This window comes from Anolis sagrei, chromosome 5 (genome assembly GCF_037176765.1).
Source record: "Anolis sagrei isolate rAnoSag1 chromosome 5, rAnoSag1.mat, whole genome shotgun sequence".
In the NCBI taxonomy this organism is placed as follows: domain Eukaryota; kingdom Metazoa; phylum Chordata; class Lepidosauria; order Squamata; family Dactyloidae; genus Anolis; species Anolis sagrei.
The window spans coordinates 159,777,160-159,801,307 of NC_090025.1; the positions used below are offsets into that span (position 1 = coordinate 159,777,160).

At 37.4% G+C, this 24,148-nt stretch overlaps 1 protein-coding gene across 5 annotated transcripts in view; it reads left to right on the forward strand.

Annotated features, from left to right (window-relative positions):
- Positions 1–205: 205 nt before the first annotated feature.
- The window catches only part of ATF7IP (activating transcription factor 7 interacting protein), a 94,508-nt gene continuing 70,565 nt past the window's right edge, over positions 206–24,148 (forward strand). For 2 of the 5 annotated variants that reach the window (XM_060777183.2, XM_060777189.2), the window contains exon 1: positions 13,698–13,991. In XM_060777183.2, coding sequence (XP_060633166.2) covers positions 13,975–13,991 — 17 coding nt within the window. In that variant the 5' untranslated portion in view covers positions 13,698–13,974. The other 3 variants (XM_060777185.2, XM_060777188.2, XM_060777187.2) reach the window with 3 other exon arrangements.

Genomic DNA, 24,148 nt, shown 5'->3' on the forward strand with positions numbered 1-24,148 from the left:
CCTTCCCTCCAAGGCAGAAAGGACGAGGCGCCAGGACGACCTCCAACGCTCCTCTCAGGCGCCCAGTGATCTCCCTAATCCGCGAGGAGGAGGGGGAGGAGCCAAGGCGACCAGTATGCTAAATAATTGCGGCTCATTTGCATAACCGTCGCATGGCTGATCTGCGGATTGGCCAGTGGGGGGAAAGCAGCTCGCGCATCAAACCCCTCTCTGCCGGCCGCTCTCCCCCCGCTCGCTTTTCCGAAGGAGGCGTGGCCAAAGCGAGTGGGAGGAGAGATCGGCCCTCATTTGCATAACGGCCCAGCGCGTGCTGTTGGCTGTGCGCGCCTGGTGTCCTCTTTTTTTTTTTTTTGAACCGGCGGCAGAGGCAGCAGCAGCAGCAGAGGCGGAAGCGGAGGCGGACGGGAGAGCTCGCGGGCAGCGCTCTGGCGGCGGGGAGGAACTCAGAAACCCAGGTAGTGCTCAGAGCCTCGGAGGGGGAGAAAGGGGCAGGAGGGAGGAAGTTTCGGGTCCAGGTCGGGTTGTAGGTCGCCTTTTGAAACATGACGAGTACGCTGAGATTGCTGAGGCCCTGCCCCACAGGAGCAGGCCTTTCCCTCGCTCTGGGAAGCCTTCCCTGCGTGGGTCCTGCGAGGAAGGCAACCTCCCCGCGGAGGGCAGTTCCTTCCGGGCGGCTCGCTCCCCCTCGCTGCCCCCTCCCCCGCCGCCTTCGCGCTCGGGCATGCGCAGTGCGTTTCCGGTCTTGGTTGCGCGGGGAAAGGCGCCATTTTTGGCCACGAGGAGCCGTCGAGTCGAGGACGGACCTCGCCAGCCTTTGGACGCATGGAAGCCCAGCAAGCTGAACTCTAAATCAAGTGGGATTGATAGAAGGGCTGAATCTGGCTGTTACAAGCACTCCTATTATATTTATTTATCCTGCTTTCATTTCTTAGTGGTTCAATATTTACGGATTTTTGGTGAGGTTGCTGTGCATACCAACAATTCTCCCAGATCACCAAACTGGCAAAGGATTTTATAGAATTATAAACTTATGCAATTTGTATTTATTTCAAATTAATTATTATGTTTTTAAAGTAAAGGGGTGGGAGTAATTACTGGGATTTTTTTTTGTCGTGTCAGGAGTGATTCCTGGTGTGAGAGAATTGGCCGTCTGCAAGGACGTTGCCCAGGGGACGCCTGGATGATTTGATGTTTTTATCAACCTTGTGGGAGGCTTCTCTCATGTTCCCACATGAGGATCTGGAGCTGGTAGAGGGAGCTCATCCGCCTCTCCCTGGATTCAAACCTGCGACCTGTCCTTCTTCAGTCCTGCTGGCTCAGGGGTTTAACCCACTGCGCCACCAGGGGCTCCATGGGATTACTGGGATAAATCTGCTTTTCTAACATGCTGTGGGTGAAATTTAATGTAAAATGTATCAAATCATAACTCGTAGGAAACCATCCATTTCCTCAGCCATTGTATTTTCCTACAATATACAATGAACGCCCCCTGGTGGCACATCAGGTTAAACCGCTGAGCTGCTGACCGAAAGGTTGGTGGTTCAAATCCGAGGAGAGGGGTGAGCTTCTGATGTTAACCCCAGCTTCTGCCAAACTAGCAGTTCGAAAACATGCCAGCATGAGTAGACCAGTAGGTACCGCTTCAGTCGTAAGGTAACGGAGCACCATGCCCTCATGCCGGCCATATGACCTTGGAGGTGTCTGTGGAGATGAGCACCACCCCTCAGAGTTGGACATGACTAGACTTAATGTCAGGAAATTTATATAGAATGAAAACTTCCCTTTTATTTTGGTTGACTGAGATGACCAAAATCAGATCTCGCACATTACCACTATCCTCTAATTCAGGGGTCCACAAACTTTTTAAACCGAGGGCCAGGTCACAGTCCCTCAAACTGTTGGAGGCCCGGATTATAATTTGAAAAAAACAAAACGAATGAATTCCTATGCACACTGCACATTTCTTATTTGTAGTGTAAGAAACACTTTAAAACAATACAATAATTAAAAAGAAGAACAATTTTAACAAATATAAGCGTATTAGTATTTCAATGGGAAGTGCGAACCTGCTTTTGGCTGATGAGATAGGACTGTTGTTGTTGTTGTTGTTGTTGTGTTCTTTAAAGCCATTTCAGACTTAGTTTGACCCTGAGCAAGTGCCAGGTAAATGACCTTGGAGGGCTGTATCCGGCCCTCGGGTCTTAGTGTGAGGACTCCTGCTCTAATTAGAGAGAGAGTTCTCTCTTTAACCCCCCCCCCCCCAATCTCTAATCGTGTAATCTGCCTTCAGCACTTTCTACCTTTTTATTCTGGTTGATTGAGATATGAACTACATTACTGCCATCTTACACACATGTTTTCTTTTTTTTGGGGGATCTGCATAAATCTCTAATGCAATGTGTATCATGGGCACATGTGTGGGCTTCAGGGATTCCGTGACACAGATGCAAACATGCTTTTCTTATTTTGATAATTTATTTTGGGCTCACTTTCTGATCTCTGCATTTTCATTAGGTTCTCAGTTGAGTCCTTGACCCCAAAAGATTACAAAATACTGATTCTTATTGCAAATACTGTTCCATTGTCTGGGTGGAGGTCACCAGGGGGTGGCAGAGTGAGAAGGATAATCCTATTTACAGGGTGGAGGGTGGGTTGAAGGAGGAAAACAGTTTACCCCATTTTTTGCTAGTTATTCCTGCTCCCCCCCCCATTCCCATTTCATAAACAAGTGTTGTTGTCACAAAGGGGACATGGGTGGGGGAAATAATAGGAAAAAAGGGGGAATGGTTTTCCTCCTTCAACTCGCCCTCCACCCCGATAAAATGAACTATCCATCTATCTCCCCCTGGTGGCCTCCGCCCAGATAATGCACACTATCATGTAGGGCCATGGTTCTCAACCTGTGGATCCCCAGGTGTTTTGGCCTACAAGTCCCAGAAATCCCAGCCAGTTTACCAGCTGTTAGGATTTCTGGGAGTTGAAGGCCAAAACATCTGGAGACCCACAGGTGGAGAACCAATGACGTAGGGTATAACAACTAGCTGTGGAGGCCCCTTTTTTGGAGGCTTTTAAAAAGAGGCTGGATGTGATGACCTGTGAGGTCTCATCCAACTATTAATATGTTGATCCAAGATGCCCATGCAAATATGTATGGATTCATTAGGAGCGAGAAAAAATACCACATTAACATTCTAGCCAGAAATGCCATGTTAAAGCGCAAGGGAGGGGAAAATGTAGATTGGCTTGCTTTTGAAAATGCTTTAAAAAGAAAGAAAAACTTGAAATTTACACAAGGGCTGGTAATTAGCAGGCAGATAAATGTGCAGAGGAAGGAAATCTGCCTTGGATTGATAATTGCAGAATTCTTTCAAAACTGGATAGTGTTATGCATAATCAAATTGTATTGAGATACTTCCTGCAGAATTGTATTAACAAAAATGTTCTGCAATCTGAAAATTTTATTAGACATTTCACATTTTTCTTATATTGCAGATTAGCATTTTAACCCAGGTTATATAGTTACGTTAACTCATGACTTACATTTGATCAGAAAGAACCCAACCCCCCCTCCTCCTTTTTTTTTGTAGTACTGAATAAGTTTACATTTTTGGCTGACTTTTTGTACATTTTTTACATGCACTACATTTTATTTTTTGTAACAATCTGTGTTTTCACAACATAATTACAGCAGTAAATTTACAGAGGAAAAGTTGGATAATGTTGAGGTGACTTTCTATAGAATTCAGTAGGCTAAGTTTTTAAGAGGTAGTTCTTATGAAATGATTAAAATGTGAATTTAGTCCTTTATTGTGCAAGCAGGACATTAGCTATTTGTGGAAGGAATTCCACCATATGGTATGATATAGCAATCTTTCTTATACCTCAGTACACATGAAGAAAGTTGTTAGGAGAATAGTGGAGTTTTGGTTGTACTTTTCATAACTAGAACAAGCTCTCTTTGGTCCCTTGATTAAGCTATAGGAAGAGAGTTGCATGGAAACAGGAAGTGTATATATACCTCTTCCTTGTTCATAAAGTCGGTAGTGAATGTGTATATAGAGCAAGTGGCATAACTTACACTGTTTCTGTGTGGAGAAAGGTCATACGTCTTGTGATCAAGATTTAACAGAATATTTTTTTTTTTTAACAGAATATTTTGATAGCTTTATTTGAAGGGAAAAGGACTATCTGTTATGGTGCTCCATATCTCCTGGGGGGGGGGGGGGCTAGCCCTCCAGAGAAAGTGTGCTTGAGCGCTATAGGAGGAAGCAGCAAGCTTACCATTGACATCTTGGCTATTGTTTATATCTGTGGAAACTAAAAAAAATAATTTTAAGTTCTGCTATAACTACAAACTGTACATTGCTAACTAACTCAACTTATTATAGTAGTTCACTTTTAATTGTATAAATGCAAGAAGATACGATTTTTTTGTTCAGTGTAAGGCCTCTATATATTTACCTATATTGAGAGAGGTTTAATGGGGAAGAGTATATAAAAGCATTGTATTCTTTGACTGCGATACATAATCCAAAAATAAGGACCTGTAGTTTTCTCTTATGCATAAAGTATATTTTCCATATATACTGTATATATATATTTCCTGTCCCTCAAAAATTTTAAAGCAGCAAACATGATATATTTCCACATATTATTTACAACGATTTTGTGAGGTAGTTTGGACTTGTTAGTGGGTGTAGTAATATGTACAAGCTTGCTCAGAGTGCGTCTGCACTGTAGAATTAATTCATTTTATCACTACTTTAACTGCCATGACTCAATGTGAGGGTATAATGGAATTTAGTTTGGTAAAGTACCAGCAGTATTTTGCATGAGAAGGCTAAAACTTCTACAAATCCCAAAATTTCATAGCATTGAGCTATGAAAATTTGACGTCAAACTCAATTGTTTCCACTTTCTACAGAGCAGGAGAGCGTGCTCTGTTCTCATTTTTGAATAATGTACTTTTACAGTGTGTCCCATCAGAACAAGGACTATACGTTTCAATCAATTCATTTTGAAATTATGAAATATTCTTAATTTCAAGGTGAAAATACAGTGAGGATTGCTTTCTAGTTGAAATAAAGGAAAATGAAGCTGATTATCTTCAGATGGATAGGTGGGACTTTTGATCTAGGTATTCCATAATAGTAATGAAATTTGAACTTCTTCTGTAGGTGTCTGTTTGACCTTTTGGAAAACTAAAGGGAGACCGTATATTTATTATCAGTATCCTTTCTTAACATGTAGGTACTCCATTCTTTATTATTATTTACAGTTGCTACCAGTTCCTTCCACCTCCAGAATTACTCTTGTATACAGAGTAAGTTGGTTGATGAGGGATAGTCTGGAGAATATCTGAAAACGTGGGAATCTTTTTTGAGGAACATGAACTTTCCTTGTTATTGATTACATTTTCTAAGATGCTTCATAGTGTGAACTCTAGTGAACTTTAGTTATTATAATTTTAATTTATTAAAATTGTCATGGCTTAGCTGATATTATTAACCATACAACTCATATAAGCTGAGGAATTCTGTGTGTCATGTAATAAAAAAGATAAGAAATAAGAGGGGATGTGTATTAGAAAGCCATTATGTAATGCTCACGTGTACATCAAATCATCTTCACTTGATCTCAGGCTATAGTATTCAGAGCCCAAGTAATTATGATTTCATCATAGTTTAAAGCAAGTCCTCAATCTATGATGACTGAAAAGTTTAGGTATGAGCTACTTCATCATAATTCTCATATACATAAAAATAAGCTCAGTGGTTAAAATTCCAGTCTTTTTCTGAAGAAAAAGGCACACATCTATGCACAAGGAGGAGGTATTGGCAGGTTTGGAGAAAAAACCTCAGGTTTACAGAAATTGATGTTAATGCCCATCAAATCAGTCTCAACTTATGGCAACCCTGCAAATGAGCTGCTTAGGGTACCATGCTGTGGAAAACATGAGATATAAATAGAAGTCTAACTCAGGATATGTACATTCAGAAATGTGGCTTCCTTGATTGAATTAATCCATATGTAATGCAATCGTTCTCATTTCGTACTACTTTCAGTTTATCAAACATCATCTTTTTTTAATGGACCATGTGTCTTGATACATCCAAAGAACAATAGCTAATTCATTTTGTTAATAATAATAGTTAATTCATTTTCTTGTAAAACTCTGAGTTCATCATCAAAATATTCTTTGAAGGACTTTGTCTATTCCTTCATCTTATTTATAATATTCTTAAAGATATTTCATTTTATTTTGATAGTCATATTTAAATACAGGGTTAGTCAAAATGCATAGGCCAATAAGCCATTCAATTGAATGGCTTATTGGCCTATGCATTTTGACTAACCCTGTACTTGAAAGGATGTCATAGTGAATATGATGCAGCCTTGTAGAGTCTAGGACCAGGAGCAGTGGATTCAAACTGCAAGAAAAGATATTTGATCTAAATATTAAGGAGAACTTCCTGACTATAAAAGCTGTTTGACAGTGAAATATGGTGTCTTGGAGTTTGGTAGAATCTCCTTCTGGACTGGATGGTCCTTCTGATCTCTTCTAACTCTGATTCTATGCCACTCTGCCCCCGGTTCATTATTTATTTATATAGCACCCTCATTCTTGGTTTACATTTCCTTTTTATTGGTGGATCTTGTGGAAGAGGTATGCTCTACCTTTGTTTTTGTTGTCTGTTTTTATTGATACTCTATCACTGCAAAAGCAATTAAACAGTTGTCTTCAGGATACTTCCCCACATCTGTCACCATCTACTTTTGGTTCTCACTTCTATTTAACCTTTTGAAAAGTTTTATTTGTATCTGAACTACAACATTAAAGATATATCCAGAAGTGATTTAACAGTTCTTCTTTCTTCATAGAATTATCTAAAGTGCCACTGATGTTGTCTCTCAAAGATCCTTTACCAGTGTCACTATCCATTATTGCTGTTGCCCAGTAGCCCTTTGACACATTTAGTCTGGCTGCACAGGAAAAACCTGCCTGTGTTAGGGTATCCTACCAGTAGCAGTGTTGCTGGTAGCAGACTCTTCAGAACATATCCAGACGACATGACTGAATTGCAGCTCCCTCTACGAACTTGCCCAGGCCCTGAGATCCTCAGGAGAGGCCCTTCTCTCAATCCCACCTGCATTGCTGCAAGCTCAGGTGGCGGAAACATATTCATGCTCAAACATTTAAGAGGTTCTCGAGTTCCTGTTCACATTCAGCATTATGATACTATGTCTTACTTTATTGGGTTTCCTCTTCCAAATGCATTTTACTTTAGCTTCTTATTTATTGGAAGATACTATTTACATGACCTGTATTTAATGCTATGGTAATGCTTTACTGGCCATCACTGTTTTGGGATCTACATTCAGGCTGTATAGACAGTATTTGTTGTGCATATTTCGTTAGAACTCAAGTGCAGTTACACAGACCCTCTTCATATTCATTTTACTTTATTCATATTTATTATGTGTATTTGAATTGTCTGTCTCCTTGCTAAGAACTTAAGGTGATTTACAATAAAACTAAAGAATAAACTACAAGAAATTAAATTAAAACTAAAACTAAATTAATAAAATACATACCTAAATTTCTCAGGTTATTATTGGTTATCAGGGTTTGTTCTTTTCTGTCTAGTTAGTTGAACTAAGTGGGAGGGCTTTTTACCTTCTGCCATTCTTTCCTTGACACTGGTGAGGAAATTGATGACCAAGAGGCTTAGCTACATCTTTGAATTTATTTTTATAACTACGGTTTACAGCACACAGGACATAGTAGAGACTGTCTAGTTAATTACAACTGTATACCTACCTAAACTGTTTTGAACCAATGAGCATGTTTGAATTTTTCAGACTGTAGTGGGTGCCCATCACAAAATGGCTGGCAGAATAGATGCGGCCTGTTACAAAATACTACATTCATAAAACATGTCTGATAACCGATGTAGCAAGTAGTGCTCACCCACAGATATCGAATATGTGAGCATTAGGATCTGAGCCCTGCAACACTAAGCCACTCTTAAATCCAGACTTTTACTTGAGTGGAATACTTATTTCATAAAAAAACAAATATTCTCTCAAGCCTTATTGCCTCATCCGCCTCTCTTTCCCAGGATGCACACTGACTTATACCCAGAGAAAGAGGAGTAAGGAGTAAAATATAACAAAAACACCAGATCGAAAGACAATAAACAAGGGGAAGGAAGAGAACCAAGCATGTAGGAAGAGGTGGATACAGAACCAGAGTCAGGAAGTAGTATGTGTGTGGGGGTGGTAGGAGAAATACAGACATGCATCGCTTTTACTTGCAATTCCCAATTGCTTTGCATTTCTCCCCAGTCTACCCTGAATCATGTCAGTCTCTGCTTTCCTAAAAAGATCTGTTTTCAGAGGGCACACATTGTCTATTCACACTAGTTTCTGCTCAGCTTTCCTAGTGCTAGCCTCACCTTGGACAAATAGATTTCCCTAAGGCTGAAATAACCCCTTTTCCTTTTTTGGATGTAGGTGAAACAATGAGAGGAGATGGCAAATTGTTTGTGAACACAAACAAATCTTCACAAGGGCTATTATGACTGAGAATTGTATTGAGGATTCCATATTTAGCTGAATTAGTTGGGTCTCTTAGAATATTTGGGGAGGGGAATATTAATATCAAAGTAGCTGTTTTCTCTCTTCATTTTCAGGCAGGTTCTTGGGTCTTAGTATTTGTTTAACCTCTCACACAGTTGTGGAAAGGGGGGACTGATTGGAATAAAATGTGTGTGATTTTAGCAATTCCCCGTTTTGTCACTTTGAAAACCTTGTTTATAGAGCCTAGAAATATTATAGTTAGTTTTAAAAAATTAAGTGCTGCTTACTTTTAAAAAATCTGCAGGAAGCAAAAAACAAAATTTCAATATTATGGTACTCAAAACAAGTAACAGCTAATAAATAAAGCCTAGCACATTATTTTTGTGAAGTAATGTAATAATTTATTTAAAAAATGTTATTTAGATAAAAGATACAATAAATATTGAAAGCAGTTTGCATGCTACTTTATTGAAAGTACTGGAGGCCTATTGGGATGGGATGGGATTGACCCAATTTCAAACACAGAATGCTACAATTTATATTCTTCAGAGCTCACATTAATATCCCTTTATTGGACAGTATGTTGTTCTATGAATTTATCATATTTGTATTTTGCCCTTTTCCTAAGGGCTCAGACATATATGACATTATCACTTTAAATCTGCATAGTATTCCTGTGTGGTTGATTATATTGAGGGAGTCACTGGCTTTAAATCACTCAGTGTGTTGTTCAAATTTGAGGATTGACACACAGTAACATACATGAAGTATGTTTTGGAATATCTGTTAGTCTTCAGTAAATGGTTCATGAAGTAGAGGTGAGGAGGGTTGTGGAACCTTTCTCTGCCTTGTCTCATTTTACATCATTGCTTGTCTTTTCTCTTTCTCTTACAATGTAAGTGGGCTGGGCTGAATCATGCTTCAAGTAACATAGTTCACTGAAAAGTAAGTAGGAGGAAAATATTACTTTTCATAAAATTTTAATTTTTAAACTTGGTAATATTTGTGAAGATTACTGAACAAAAAGTACATAACTTTTTTTACTGTCACTAACCCTCATGTCACACAAAGGATAATCTAGTCTTGCCTGTATTACTAAAACAGTGGAATGCATTAGACCTTCTGACCGCCTTAGTGCTCAATATGGAAAGGTCCAATTTACATCCTGGTGCATGCTGACATTAGGGAACAGGTGTTATTTAAATCCTTATGTCCTAATCGCCAGTTTAAGTTCCACTCATTTGCTCCATATTTATCCATGCTGATTGTCTTAATTTCCCTTTAGCTCATTTTTGCACATTACACAAAATATATCTGAAATACATCTGTAGCAAGGAAGGGAATGTGCTTTTCAACTATTAGTGAATTAATTTTTTTTCTTTGTAATTACCTACACGGTTTCCCAACTTTAAAATGTGCCATGTTTTAGAAAACATGCCATAATGTTCTGCCTTTCATTTTGTGTTAGTGCAGCCATTTTGTGTGCCTTATAAAATCTTTCCAGTGAGGAGAATTACGTTTGTTTTTGATCAGTTACCATGTTTAGAAAAAATTAAAGCTAGCATAGTTAACTTTGATCCGTAATTTAATCGACATTTTTGATTCTATCTCAGTCTTTTTGTTCTGGGCAGCCCGATAGCAATGCTAGTTGCTTCAAATCTGATTCAGAGAAATTAGTTTAGTCACATTGTGTATTGTTACAGATGTTCTTGTATGAACACGTCTACATGTTGCAGCAAGTTGTCTGTTTTTAGACATGCGTTCCATTTTTATCACGCAGTTCTAAACCAAGGATTTAAAAAGATTATTTTGTGCCCTATTCCTGTTGCTGTAGTCTAGATATCGCAGACTCAGTCTATCCATATATGTAAATATTTCATCTAAACCACTAAAATCACAAAGTTTAGGGAAGCGTTCAAGAATAATGTGATTTGAGTCACAAACGTTTAAATAACAAATTTATCTTGTTAATAATTCAAATATCAACATTCAGTATTGGATATGATCAGAAGCTAAACATTGTCTAAATCAGAAAAATAAAATAGTGTTAACTTAATCTACATATATGTATTTTTTTACCTCAACGCTACATATTGCTAGTAGCAGATAATGAAAAATACCAGTTGCTGACTATATCTTTAAATACTACTTCATTTCCCTGCACTGTTATTCTTTTCCACAAAGGGCATAGCTTGAGCTTGAGTCTTTAGGTGAAGAATTGCTTCTTTCTGATTGGAGGGAGTGGATGCTCCCTCCTCCACTTATTGTCAGCAGTCTGTTTTAGAATGGCCTTATATGGGCATGTGCCTGCAGTTTTGTGCTGATATGAGTTCTTCAGTGTGCAAGCAAGCAGTGTAGCTCAGCAAGCTTTCTCACTACATAGGGTTTGAACATAGAGAACATCTAGGAAATACTCTCCCATTCTTCTTTTCTCCTTCCTTTCTAGAAAGCTTTTTGGGCGTACAGAATTTCAACCAATTTCATAGTTTCTAAAATTAATTTTCATCATCATTCAGATGACAAATTGGGCAAAATACTTTATCTCTGTGTGCTAAAGTGTGCATTTCCTGGGCCATGAAAAGCCCACGTATTGGGAAGAGTTTGGTTTGCAAGAATGCGTATTCCAGTACCATGTTTATTGATGCAGGGGGAATTTGAGGAAAGTATACAGTGGTGCAGTGACTTGGTATTTGTATCCTGTTTAAATTCTTTCCTTTGTGTGATCATAAAGTTGTCTCATCCAGGTATTTATTTTTAGAGCTGGTTCTGGCTGGCCATGCAAAAGGGATGGAAAATTTGAGTGCAGGACATAACTGGGCGGTGTGAACGTGGCTTGGGCACCATTCTCACTCCATCTCCAATCTCTAGGTTTTTCCCTCTTTTAACGGGAAAACAGGGCTAAAGACCTGAAATTCCTCATGCTTTGTTAAATAGGTTTTATAAGTGTGATTGCTCTGTGGTTAGTTTTGGATTTCTTTTTTCAAAACATTACTGGTTTTAATATTCTATCTGTAGATTTAATATTTGATACTGTTTCATTATCTGGGCAGAGGCTAAAAGGGGGCCCTGGATGGAGAAGGATAGTCCCATTTTATGGGGTGGGGGGGGGGGGGTGAAGGAGAAAAACGATTTCCCCGTTTTCCTGTTATTCCCTCCACCCATGTTGCCGTCTTGGAAACAACCCTAATTTATGAAGTGGGGAGGGGGAATAACCAGTGAAAATGGAAGAAATTGTATTTCTTCTTCAACCTCCCCCTCCCCATAAAATGCACTATCCTTCTCTGTCTAGTGCCCCCCTTTGGTCTCTGCCTAGATAATGAAACAGTACCATATATTTCATCTGTTTTATTACCTTAACAGACAGATTATGTCTTATTTTCTGTTATGTTATTGCAATGTAATTCTGTTCACATCTTATGTGCTTCCTTCTGTGGTTGTGTGTATCTCTTTCCCTCCCTTCTCCACGTGTGTGTACACACACACACACACACACACAGTGTATATAAAATATTTAAAATATGTAAAACATGTAATACTTTGTAGTTATAATGGACCCTCAGTATTAACAAAGGGAGGGAGATTCATTTCCAGGAGCGCCCTGAATTCCAAAAGATGTAAATGCTCAAGTCCCTATTAAAAATGGAAGGTGGCAGCAAGCCCATCAAGCTGCCTGGTTCCACCTTGAGCAGTTTCTGGAGCAGCATAGCAATTGTTCATCAAGAGCTGGGCAGGAGTGCCACTGATGTCTTTGCGGAAGCTGTTTACTGGAATGTGAGGCCATGGATTCTGCGGGTCCTTTGTGTGTAGTAACTCATTGTTTCATAGTGATGGCAACAATGTGAACCATTTGTCATGAAGTCCCTTATGCAAATATTCATCAGGCATGAAAATATTAGGGGACTTTATACCAAAAGCATCTTATCTATCTCTGTATACTATAAACTGGGCTACCTCTGTACCAAGTTTGGAAACCCCAGTTAGTTCAAAACATGGCAGCCAGAACTCAGCCATCAGAATTTAAAACAGAATTAAACACCTATTTCTTCCGGCATGCGTAGCCAGTCCATTTTTTAACACTATGAATTTGAAATTTTCATGTTATTAGTGTTTTACTCATCTTTATTCTGTTTTTTAAAAATATTTTATGGTCCTTTGCTTTTTCTGTGTATTTTAACTATGTTGTACCCCACCATGAGCTGTGAGGAGAGGCTGGTAACAAATTAAATTTGTAATTGTTATACAAAACAGTGGTGATAGTAAGGACTGGGTTTAGCAAGCCAGTGTATACGAGATGTTTCAGATGTTGCAAAAACAGTGTTTAAGTATCTGTTGGTTACTTATATAGTAATTGCTAAGTTCTGGAATAACGACTACTCTGAATGGTTTTGTCTTCATGTACAAAGCAGTAAAATACACATGCTGTCAAAAGAATCTGGTTAAAATATCTACATATTCCTGGGTTTGGAAACTTTATTTGAATGGTTATCCAACATGAGCAAGATAATTCCAAAATGTTTATTTTGAGATGGCGGATGTTTAATTTCTCTAAAATGTATATTCTTAAAAGACCTTTTAACGTAATTTATGTTAAGACAGAGAAGAGAAGAAATTTTCCCACCAGATTACTTGGCTCTGTTCTTATGCGTTTTGCCTTTTTCAGCTTGATGTGTCAAATGTTGATGCAAATTGTTAGCAGAAGTTCTTACACAAAACTGAAGGATGCTATAGCAATTTTCCACCTTTGCAAACTCATAAGTGAACAGAAGCTTACTACGGATCTTGTAGTAAAAATGCATGCAAGGAAAAGGTTTGCAGTTAGTTGGTTATTGAAAACCTAAGTACTTCCCCCCCCCCCCTTCAAAGCAGTTATTGAGAAATACTTTTTCAATATTTTATAGTGTAAAGTGGATGTTCTTCTAATGCTGGAGAGGGGGAAGCTCAAATAAGGCTCTTCCTGAGTAGCATTCCCTGCTTGCCAGTAAAGTTTGGCTTCATTCCTGTAGTTAGTAAAACATGACATGGACTTGCAGCTGCTTGGATTCAGATCAGGATTGGAGTGTTATATCGTGAGCTACCGGCTGGTTCACAGAGGCAGTCTTTTGTGCCTGGTAAGTTTTCTCTGTAGCACTTGTGCTCTGAGAATCTGCAGTGTGTCGCAGCCTGTGCACTAATAGCCCCAGCGTTTGTACTATTGCATAAAGAGGGAGGTGCTTTATGGCAAGTGCTTCACACTTTCCCATGCAATTACTGGCTCATGTTGAAAGCACACTGCAGCCATCTTAATCACACTTTCAGTACAGCTGAAACAGTGCAGTCTCAAAATGGCTGACGAATGTTCGGTAGAACAGATTAGTCTGGCTGTATGCTAATGAGTAAATCTGGAGGAGTCACATGTTACACATTCAGAGGTAAGTTACAACTTTGGTTCCCCCTTTTTTCAATAAATAGTGACGTATAAATGTACAAATATGAGACGAATGTAGTTATTGAGTGAGGGATGTTTATTTTTTGTTTATAGTTTTCCACTTAGGAGAAGGTAAGTTTTGCATAGTTCAAAGAGATTTCAGAGGTGAAAATATTTTTGTAAAAAGTGCTAAAATATGTGAATTTGAAGAAAATAACTTTTCAGATTTTTAATTGAATTTCTCTAATATTTTGAACCTACTTATCTCCGGCACTATTCATAAAGCAGTTAAAGAATGAAATAGTTGTGTGCATCCCTATGCACACACACACAGGGTTGGGGTCTGTGATGCGCATGTATTTGTATTTTCCAAATATTTGGATTACAGAAATTTTAGAAGAATGTGTATAATAGCATTTATAAATAACAGTTACTTGACAATAACATGATAAATTTATCAACTATAGCTTTATTACAAATGCATTATATTGCAAGCAAACTTAGACATAAAACAAAATATATTAAATCCTCAACCTTGTTAACTGAAATACAAATGAATGTTGTTGTCTACTTTTAAATTGCTATAACATGATTTTCTTGCCAAAATTTGCTCAGGGGCGTTTGCCTTTGCCTTCCTCTGAGGCTGAGAGGATGTGACTGAGCCAAGGTCAGTGAGTTTCTGCGGCTGAGCAGAGGGTCAAACTATCCTGCAGGGTCCTAGTCAAGTGTTCAGATCATCACACCACACTCGCACCTCAAGATCAGTTGTATAGTTGTTACCGCTTATGTGTTGTTTTGATGTGTTCATTTAGTTGACAGTATTTTGAGGAATTTACTGCCCAAGGATATAGTAAGGGCAGGTGGCAGCTAAAGTCATAGAAGAAATGTGTTTCTGCAACACAGAGATCATGTTTCTTTTCTATATAGGATGTACAAGTAGATTTATCCCTTTTGTCAGCAACAAAACTTCTTCATGTGAAGCAGTCTGAATTGAAGGATATTAGAAGGTAGAGTTCTTCATAAATAAAACATCCTTAAATAAGAAAAATGATTGAATGTAAACACTATGGAAATAAGGATGACAATAAAAATTGTTGAGTTTTAATCTAAAAATACTTTATTTTATAAATCTAACCAAAAGGCACTCCTATATGTGAAGTTAATCCAAAAAGCTGCTGAGATTGCAGCACATCTTTATCCTTTGATTTCCTTGTGACACAGAGGAATGCTAACCACCACTTCTTTGGCTTTCCTTAGTTCATCTTTTTACCTAACATAGAGCATTTTGTTAAAAAGTCCACTCGTGGACATTAAAAGTATGAAGGCTAGTCCTTATAAATACATAGGTATTACTCATTTTGTTGGGGAATCGCTGAACTTGCCTAATATGCATATTGTGACATCTTTCCCCCTCTGGTGGAGATATGAGTAGAGAGGAGTGGGTTTTTTTCTTTCTGAAGGGCATTCCAATGGCAAGGCAATATGCTCGTATTTCCAAACATCTCAAGGAAGCCTCATCATTCCTCATTTCTATCCTTTTGCAAATTAGATAGCTCTTTGCTAATGACGAGAGCTTAGAAATTTTATAGAATACAGTGTAGTCCAAGGAACTAAACCAACATTAATAAAAGGAGAATGTTCTCCAATTTTATATTGACATTTGCTATAGAATATTGGGTTTGTGATTTTTCAGTGTGCTGCTTTTAAAAGAAAAACCTTGACTTAAGAGCACCTCAACTTAAGGGTGTTTTGAGTTAAGAGTTGTCACTTAGCCTTGGTTTCATTTTGACATAAGAGCAGCATTTTGAGTTAAGGGCTAGCTGCAGAGAATGCACTAGCGCGAAATTACAGGGCTTTAGGAATTAAAGGAAGCAGCCTCTGTGCCTCATGCTCTTGTCCGCTTTGAGAAATTGCTGTCTGCTTTGCTCTTGTTTGCTTTTGGGAGATTGCTATGTGTTTTGAGGAACCATGGGTTTGTTGATTTTTGTGTGGTTTTTATTCCTGGTATGTTTGGCTTCATGGAGAGGGATCAAGAGGGAGGGAGGCTGGAATGAAGAAAAGGATGCTTCTGCCTCTTCTGATTTTAATTTCCTCATAACACCTAGAATGCTAACAATAATTAATATTCTTCCTTATTGTTGTATATATATATCTAGAATTTTACATATGTGAAGGGACAGTTAATGAAAGCAAGGAAATTCATGATTAGGGAATATACCAGAATGATTGGCTTTTTTGCATTTCTTTTTACTGTTATGAAGTTTATTTTGGCATTTAAGATAACAGACAGGTCTAATAGCATTTTTGCTAATGACCATATTCATTTTTTCAAATTTCTGAACTAAAATATGATCTTAATACATCTGAAAAATATTGTCTAGTTCAACATTTATATGTGGAAGTGATAAATTGTAATTGTTTTTCATATTACGCAAGATTCAATACAAAAACCAAGATGATGAATTGCGATTAATTTTAACAAGAGATTTCAGAATATAGCTAATTTTTAACTGAAGTAGGACACAACAGTGCTGGTTAGAGTATGACTCACAACTTTGCCCATTGCTGTTAGCCATCTGATTACGTTTTCCTAATTTTAGTGTCATTGTTCTTCCAATGTCTCGATCCCACTTTTCCAGAACATAGTTTTAAAAAGTGGTTATATATTGTTATTGCATGTTCAGAGGTACCAGTCGTGGTAATTAGTAATCACAGTATAAGAGCAGACAGATTGATGATGAACTTTGCCTTATCTTTACCTGTTTTCAAAAAAAATGTTTTGTTTACAAACCGGATTATTTTCCCAAAACTAAATGTTTTAGGGTTAATTGGAGCCATTTAGGGGTAAATTCGTTGATGTGCATTGCCTGATTGGTGGCTGCATTATTTTCTTTCAATACCCTCTTGAGACTTACTCCAATGACAACTTAATCGTGGCAAAGCAGCTAGAATTATTAGCAACCTAAAATACTTCCACTTATTCAGTCTCTAGATTTTATTATAGAACTGCTTAGTTTGAGTTTCACAATTGCTTCAATTGCAGTAGTTTTTAGTTCATTCTACTTTCTATTACTTGTGATTTATATTGAGTTTTGCTAGAATACTTCCAGGAAACTACACTGTTATTGCCAATGATCTGGCATTTTTAACTGAATATTTGGTGATCCTGACCAGTATTCTTTCAGGTGCATTATTTTGGAAAAATGAAATCTTGCTAGAATTAGCCAGTGGACTGAATTCAGAACAAATCAATTCAATTTGCTTGTCTCCCCAAGCCAGTAATTTCATTAACACTCGGCTAAGTCCTGCCAAAATGTTAATTGGCTCTTGCTTTTGAAAAAAAGTTATATTTGGGATATTATTCTTAAACTAGTATGACTAAAGCGTAGGAGGCTGATATTTATGTTGTTTGTAGCATCAAAATTAAAATGTAAAGTGTTTCAAAGCAAAAGGAATGTACAGTACATTCATTTCTTAATATTTTTTGGATAAATGATCTATAAAAAGATCATGTCTAACAGTTACTATGCAGATTATGAGTGCTTAGACTGTCAACTAATTATCTAGATTTTTTTTCATGTATTTGAAAAATGTCTGGTAGCAACCACCATGTTTCTGAAAATATTGAACTGATCAAGTAGCAAAGAATTCTGACAAAAATGAAGCAGCCTTATCTTGCTTTATTCAGATATGAAATCTTTTCTCCCACAAAGTGTGTAATGCATGTAAACCAATATTTAATTAACCGTGGACTCAGTTCTGATATCCATCAAGCTAACATCTTATTTTTTAAAGACGCTCTTATTATAGCCTTATTTTTTGTCTTTAAAGGACAATTTCATTGCTTTTATTAAAAGCAAAAGTATTTTATTATAGAGGGAAACAGACCAAACGAGAAGTAGCAAAAATATTAATATTATGTGAGTGGGCACATTTACTGCTTTCTTAAACCTGGATTACTAAACAAAGCCACAGAAATTTATTATCCCTTTTTTCAGTTACAGTATAGATTCAAATGACAAGATGGCTTCATCTCTGGCAATGTGCCCTGGAACAACTTCACACAAATTAAATGCAAATTAAATGCAAAGTATGGCTAGAACAGGGGTCCTCAAACTATTTAAACAAAGGGACAGTTCACAGTACATCAGACTGTTTGGGGGCCGGGCTCTACTTTGAAAAAAACATGAACGAATTGATATGCGTACTGCACATATCTTATTAGTAGTGAGGAAAAAGCCCATGAAAAAACACGACAACATTTAAAATGAAGGACAGTTTTAACCAACACAAGCTTACCAGTATTTCAATGGCCTGCTTTTGGCTAATGAGATACTCAAGTTAATTAGAATTGTTGTTGTGTGACTTTAAGTTGTTTCAGACTTAGGGACTAAGTCTAAAGTTTAGGATGGGGACCAGGAAGTCGCATCAAGAAAGTCATGAATCTGAGTGATAACTCCTCATAGCCACGGAATCAAGGCTTGACTTCTTCAACAGAAATTTCATTGTTTCTTTCTTCAGTATTGAGGAGTGTAGAAACTACCACGTCCTTTAATGAGGCATTAGCAAGTTGCATACTATAAATATTGCTCTGGCTACTATCAAAAAGTCAGTCATTAGACAGTAAGGCTAATATGAAAAGGCCAGTTAATTCCAGTACTAATGTTATCAAAACTTTGGCATCAGTGCAGTAAATTTATTTGCAATGTGAAATGCAAATTGATTCTAGTGGACCTGAGAATAAATACGAAACAAACTGCTCATCACCCCAAAGAGTTCTGTTGAGCAAAATTATTATCATTGGTATGTTTCAGTGATAAAGCAAAAATATCATTTTATCAAACTTAATCTAGGATTAGATTTAAATGTTTCAGAACAAGGATAATTATATTTTGTCTTAGCTTCACCACTGTTATTGATCTTGTTATCTCTTCCTTTTGCCTCTGGTGGAATGATATTTTGTATAAGGTCACAATTATGACATTGGCAACAATCACACTGTAATAAAAGAAAATCCTGTTTCCTTAGTGTAATGTTTTCCTGGAAAAGGAAAACGATGGACAGTAAAATCTGTTGTACTGTTTCAAGCAACCGATTGCTTCTTTAGTGAAATCTGTCAAAACAGCTTGAAAAACAATATTTCTGCAATTTTTCAGGTGATAATGGCTAAAGCAAACATTTACTATCATGTGATGGAAATGAGTTTAAAATTGGGATATTGGTAGGAATTCCCACATGTTTGGAGGAGATGAACTATATATGTGATATTAAGAGTAATCTCATCTGTCTAAACAGATTAGAAAGAATTTCTTGGAATAATATCTGTTTTATGAAATTCAGGTTGAAGGTTTTCTGGTGGGGTGTTTACATCTGCAGTTTCTTCCTGAAAATGGAAGACATTACTATGTTGACCAGTGCTTTTTATGTCTTCAAGAAGTGATTTGTATTGTGACAGGTGCAGAATGTAGCTACCTGTGTCCCTGCTGCTGGAATACTTTTATTGACCCTGTTACACCTCAGCTGTGAGACATTTTTTCACCTAGACACCACGCAGGGACAGAGAATCTGCTAAGTAAAGTTTATTAATAAAAATATAAAAGATAAGAAGCACAATAAAAAAGAACGATCAAAAGACAAATCCAGATGCTCCAAAGTTGCTGCATATAGGTGACAATCAGTTTCCTCAATCAAACCACAGGAATTAAAAAGCTTGGAACTTCACTTGGAGTCAATACAGTGAAACCAGGCAAACTCCATACACTTGATCAAAGTTATATCCAGAACTTGAGAACAAAACCGAGAAGAAAACAAACCAAAACCATGAAAACATGAACAGGAATTAAAATCTAGAAACTTGAAATTTTAACAAGCAAACATGAACAAGACGCAAGAATTAGAAACTTGAAGCAAGGCCATAAAACTTGTTCCCACTTAGAATGCACCTTTGTTTTTACAAAGTGAGGTCTGCTTGGAGCCCACTTAAAAGCTTTAATTCCCTCCCATGACATCACTCCTCATACACCTGGTTCTTCACTGCTTATCTTGAAACCACTGGGAAAAACGAGAATTTCACAGAGTCAGCGCAGCTGCAGCTTCCCTGACCTAGAGGAAACCTCACACTCCCCCACATTTCTCTCAGGAGCAAACTCTGGCAGATTCTCATGGGAACATAATTCATTTTCTCTAACATCCTGAGAACTACCAGGACATTCACTAACACATCTCTTCATGCCACTTCCCCAAACTCTCTCCTGAGACCCTACAAAATCCCCTTCCTTATTCTCTAGTATCATTATCTAGTAAAGGATTGCTTCTAAATTATCCAAATCACCACATGGTTCTTGGAATTAAGTGTGAAATATTCAAGTATTTGTTGATCTTAAATGACTGTAACAAAATGTGTAAATGTGATTGTACACTTTTTGTAGATGACATATTTCAGCTATAAAAATGTCAAAGAGACATATTTTATGTGGCAGAACAATAACCATTAGTCTGACCTTGAGTTTACCAGTATGTACCCTACCATCTTTAGGTCCTCCAATTCTCTATGAAGGGGCATAGCTGGCATATCAGCCCAAGCTGATTTTTCTCAATTGAGTTTTCACTATGAAAACTGTTACCAATTTCCAGTATGGAAATTTCAATCCAAAAGAATATAAAGCCATTAGATAAGAGGGAGGAAGATAAATTCAGTTCAAATCACAAACTGAAATAAGAAGTGAAAAATTCGCAGCAACAGATGTATTGTTGTTGTGTGCATTCAGATATTTTTTTTAGAATAATCCTTCTTTGATATTTCTTTTGGCAAAATTGATTCTGAGGGGTTTTGCCCTTGTGTTCTTCTGAGGTTGAGAGAGTGTGGCTTGCTCAGTGTTAACCCGCAAGCTTTCATAGATGAGTAGGGCAGTGGTTCTCAACCTGGGGTCCCCAGATGTTTTTGGCCTACAATTCCCAGAAATCCTAACAGCTGGTAAACTGGCTGGGATTTCTGGGAGTTGTAGGCCAAAAACATCTGGGGACCCAAGGTTGAGAAGCACTGGAGTAGGGATTCAAACCCTGTCTCCTGGTATCCTGACTTAACACTCAAAACTACTACACTACAACTGACTCACACAGCAGTTGCTTATATTTTGTGTTAGACAGGACATTTTTATCGCTACAGCTACAGTCTGTATATAATGAATAGTTCAGCTCTCTCATTGCCATTTACCCAGCCGTCCAGTTCATGTGTAGAAGAGAAACTGACTACTACTTTATCCATATTGAATGTAGAAGAATAGAGTGGGAACGATGAAGACAGGCATTTTCTAAAGGTTGAATTGTTTTTTTTTAAAAAAAAAGATTTCCAAGTTCATTGTTTTTTCATGGCTCAAATTTGATCATTAGGAATATGTTAAAAATACAGGCTTTTAATACATACGCTTTGGAAAATTAAATAATGGATTTAATGGATTTTATTCACAAATTGTTTTTGCAGGAATGTGCAAATGTTAAGTGAGTTCTGTTCTTGCTTAGGCTACTGGCTATTAAATATGCATATTTTGAAGGTCTCGCTCAGTAAGGTCCTGTTGCAGTTATTTTATGAGACGAGAGTCCCTTTTATGTTATTTTCTACTGTGCCATAACATCATTCTGGCTTTATTTTAGCTTCTGTCATGGTTGCCCACAATATCCAAGTACTAATTTTCTGTTAGGAAGAAAAAAAATATTGCAAATATTATAAGACAATATTTTTTTTATAATTTTATGTCTTTTTGAATTATTAAAAGGTACCAAGATTATCCAGCTATTTTGATTTGAATGTTAACACTGAATTGCTAACAGGTTTTGTATGCTTCTTTCTGTTGTGCTCTATTATGCATTTTTCTGCAACTGTATGGCATCGGGGAGGTCTCACACTGCATATACTTCTATACAGGCAACTGCTAGCACTGCAGCAAACAGTACGAATAACCTCATTCTGAAGACTTTGTAGACATTGTAGCTGGCTTTTCCAGACTATATTTTTTTAACAGAGAGAATGTGATTCCTCCAGGAATATTTGTTGTGTGAACAAAGATCTTGGCATGTCCTGTTCCACACATGGGGCGACTAAAGAAAAGATCATATTGTGGTCAAGTGTTTAGCTAAAATGCAAGGTATTTTGCTTGTATGAAGACAAGTAAGGTTTGTTCTCAAGATGGCTGACCTGGAAGTGTTTTTCTGCACTATTAGTGCATCAGCAGCAGAGCTGAGGAAGGAGGCTCGTTTGATTCCTGTGTCAGGCTGACTCCAGGTAAGAAAACCAATGCTTTCATAGCATTTTGACAGGCCCTGCTAAGATCTTACTCAAGGGTGGAAGGGGAGGGGCTGTGTCTCTCTGCTTCCATTTACTCTTCCTTGAGTTTTAAAAGCTTTGTGCTTTTCTGTGTTCTAGGAGGATATATTACTAACCTACCAAGATTTCTGGAAGCAGACACATATTTTGTTTTAATAATGTGGGCAGATTAATTTGGTCAACATAGTTCAAAGATGAGATTAGGAATCTCATCATAAAAAAATAATTGCTTTAATTTTTTGAAAATATTGTTATGGCAGACACATTTAGAAAAACTACGTTGTCTCTCCAAATATGTAACAATAAGGACTGGCGGTCTATCTCTTTTTTCAAAAGGCAATGATAAGAATATCATGATAGGGAGTATCAGTAGATAGAATCAGATTTGCAAATAGCAATCCTGATAATATTAGAAAGCAATTATCCAAACTCTAGGTGTATTGCGAAATACAAAGATTGCCTTTTAAGTTTCTAGCCCTCATAATTTCCTGAAATTTATTAAAATTACATCAACAAGCAACCTACCCAGAAAGAAAGCAAAGTGGTAGTTAAAAGCTGAATTACTTTTTTACACAACAATTCAGATTGTTATTCAGGTTGTAATTAATAGTAGATAAGTATAAATGCTGGATCCTTTATAAGAACCACCTACCTTCATGCTGTACAAACTGCCCACTCTTGATTTCTGCAGTAATGTTTATGGGCCGAGATAAAAATTGATTACTTAAAGCAATTACTTTCATTTCTAGAATTCGAATGTCAGGATTTAATAAATTAGTGGTTACTAAACAGATATCATGATAGCATTAAATAATTATTTAAATAATCCGCCCTGAGTCCCCCCTCGGGGGTGAGAAGGGCGGGGTGGAAATGGTATAAATAAATAAATAAATAAATAAATAAAGAGCGTGAACGTAGGAATCACAAGAACTATTTTCAGTGTTGGCCCCATTAGAGGATTGTATTTGCAATGGCAATCCTTACAATAATATTGATTCTGCCATAACTGTATGTGAAAGTCACAATACAGTTAAGTGAAATACCGTGACTTGCTTGCATTTGTGCTTATTCCAAGAAACATATTCTGTCAGCCCCTGGGCACCTAATAAGGTTGCTATGTTACATAAGGCAACTGGGTGCCAAACAATTGTGATGATGGTTCTTTATTATTAGCTGCTGTCCTACCATTATATTTTATTCCTGTCATGAAGCAGTACACTATATGAATTTGACTATATTATTTCCATTTTGGAGTGTGCACACATTACAGTGGCTTGCTCATCTTGTACTGATGTTATTGCTAGGTTAAATCTTTTGTTTCAACTGAAGTTGAAAGAGTATTGATACAGAAGGAAATACCAACCTGAGGAACTTTAAATTGAGAGGCGGATGTGTTTAATTAAATATTGGAACTATAGGGAACCTTTCTTAATAGTGTTGTGAAACTAAGCTAAAATTTAGATTATAGTTCTTAGTGGAAAAAGAAGATTTTAAAATAATGTTTGTGTGAAATGATTGTATGCTAATTCAGACAGTCCAGCTGCTTCCAGTGTTGTCCACTCTTTGATATCTAAATCATGTGTTGTCCAGCTAACAGAGTTTGTAGCTGAAGATGTTTACAATGGAAGCTTTGTATTGAGATAAAAAAAGTTGGGAAAAGCTCTACCCAGCATAGCAGCTGGTAGGCAGTGATGTCAGGGAATACTAAAGAGGATTGGTATTGCACATTGTACAGGACATTCATGGTGCAACCTAAAGTGTGATTCATAGTGCAACCTAAACTGTGAATAAGCAGAGCAGCCCCAGTGAATTTCTCAACTAAATATCTGAACACTCCAAGG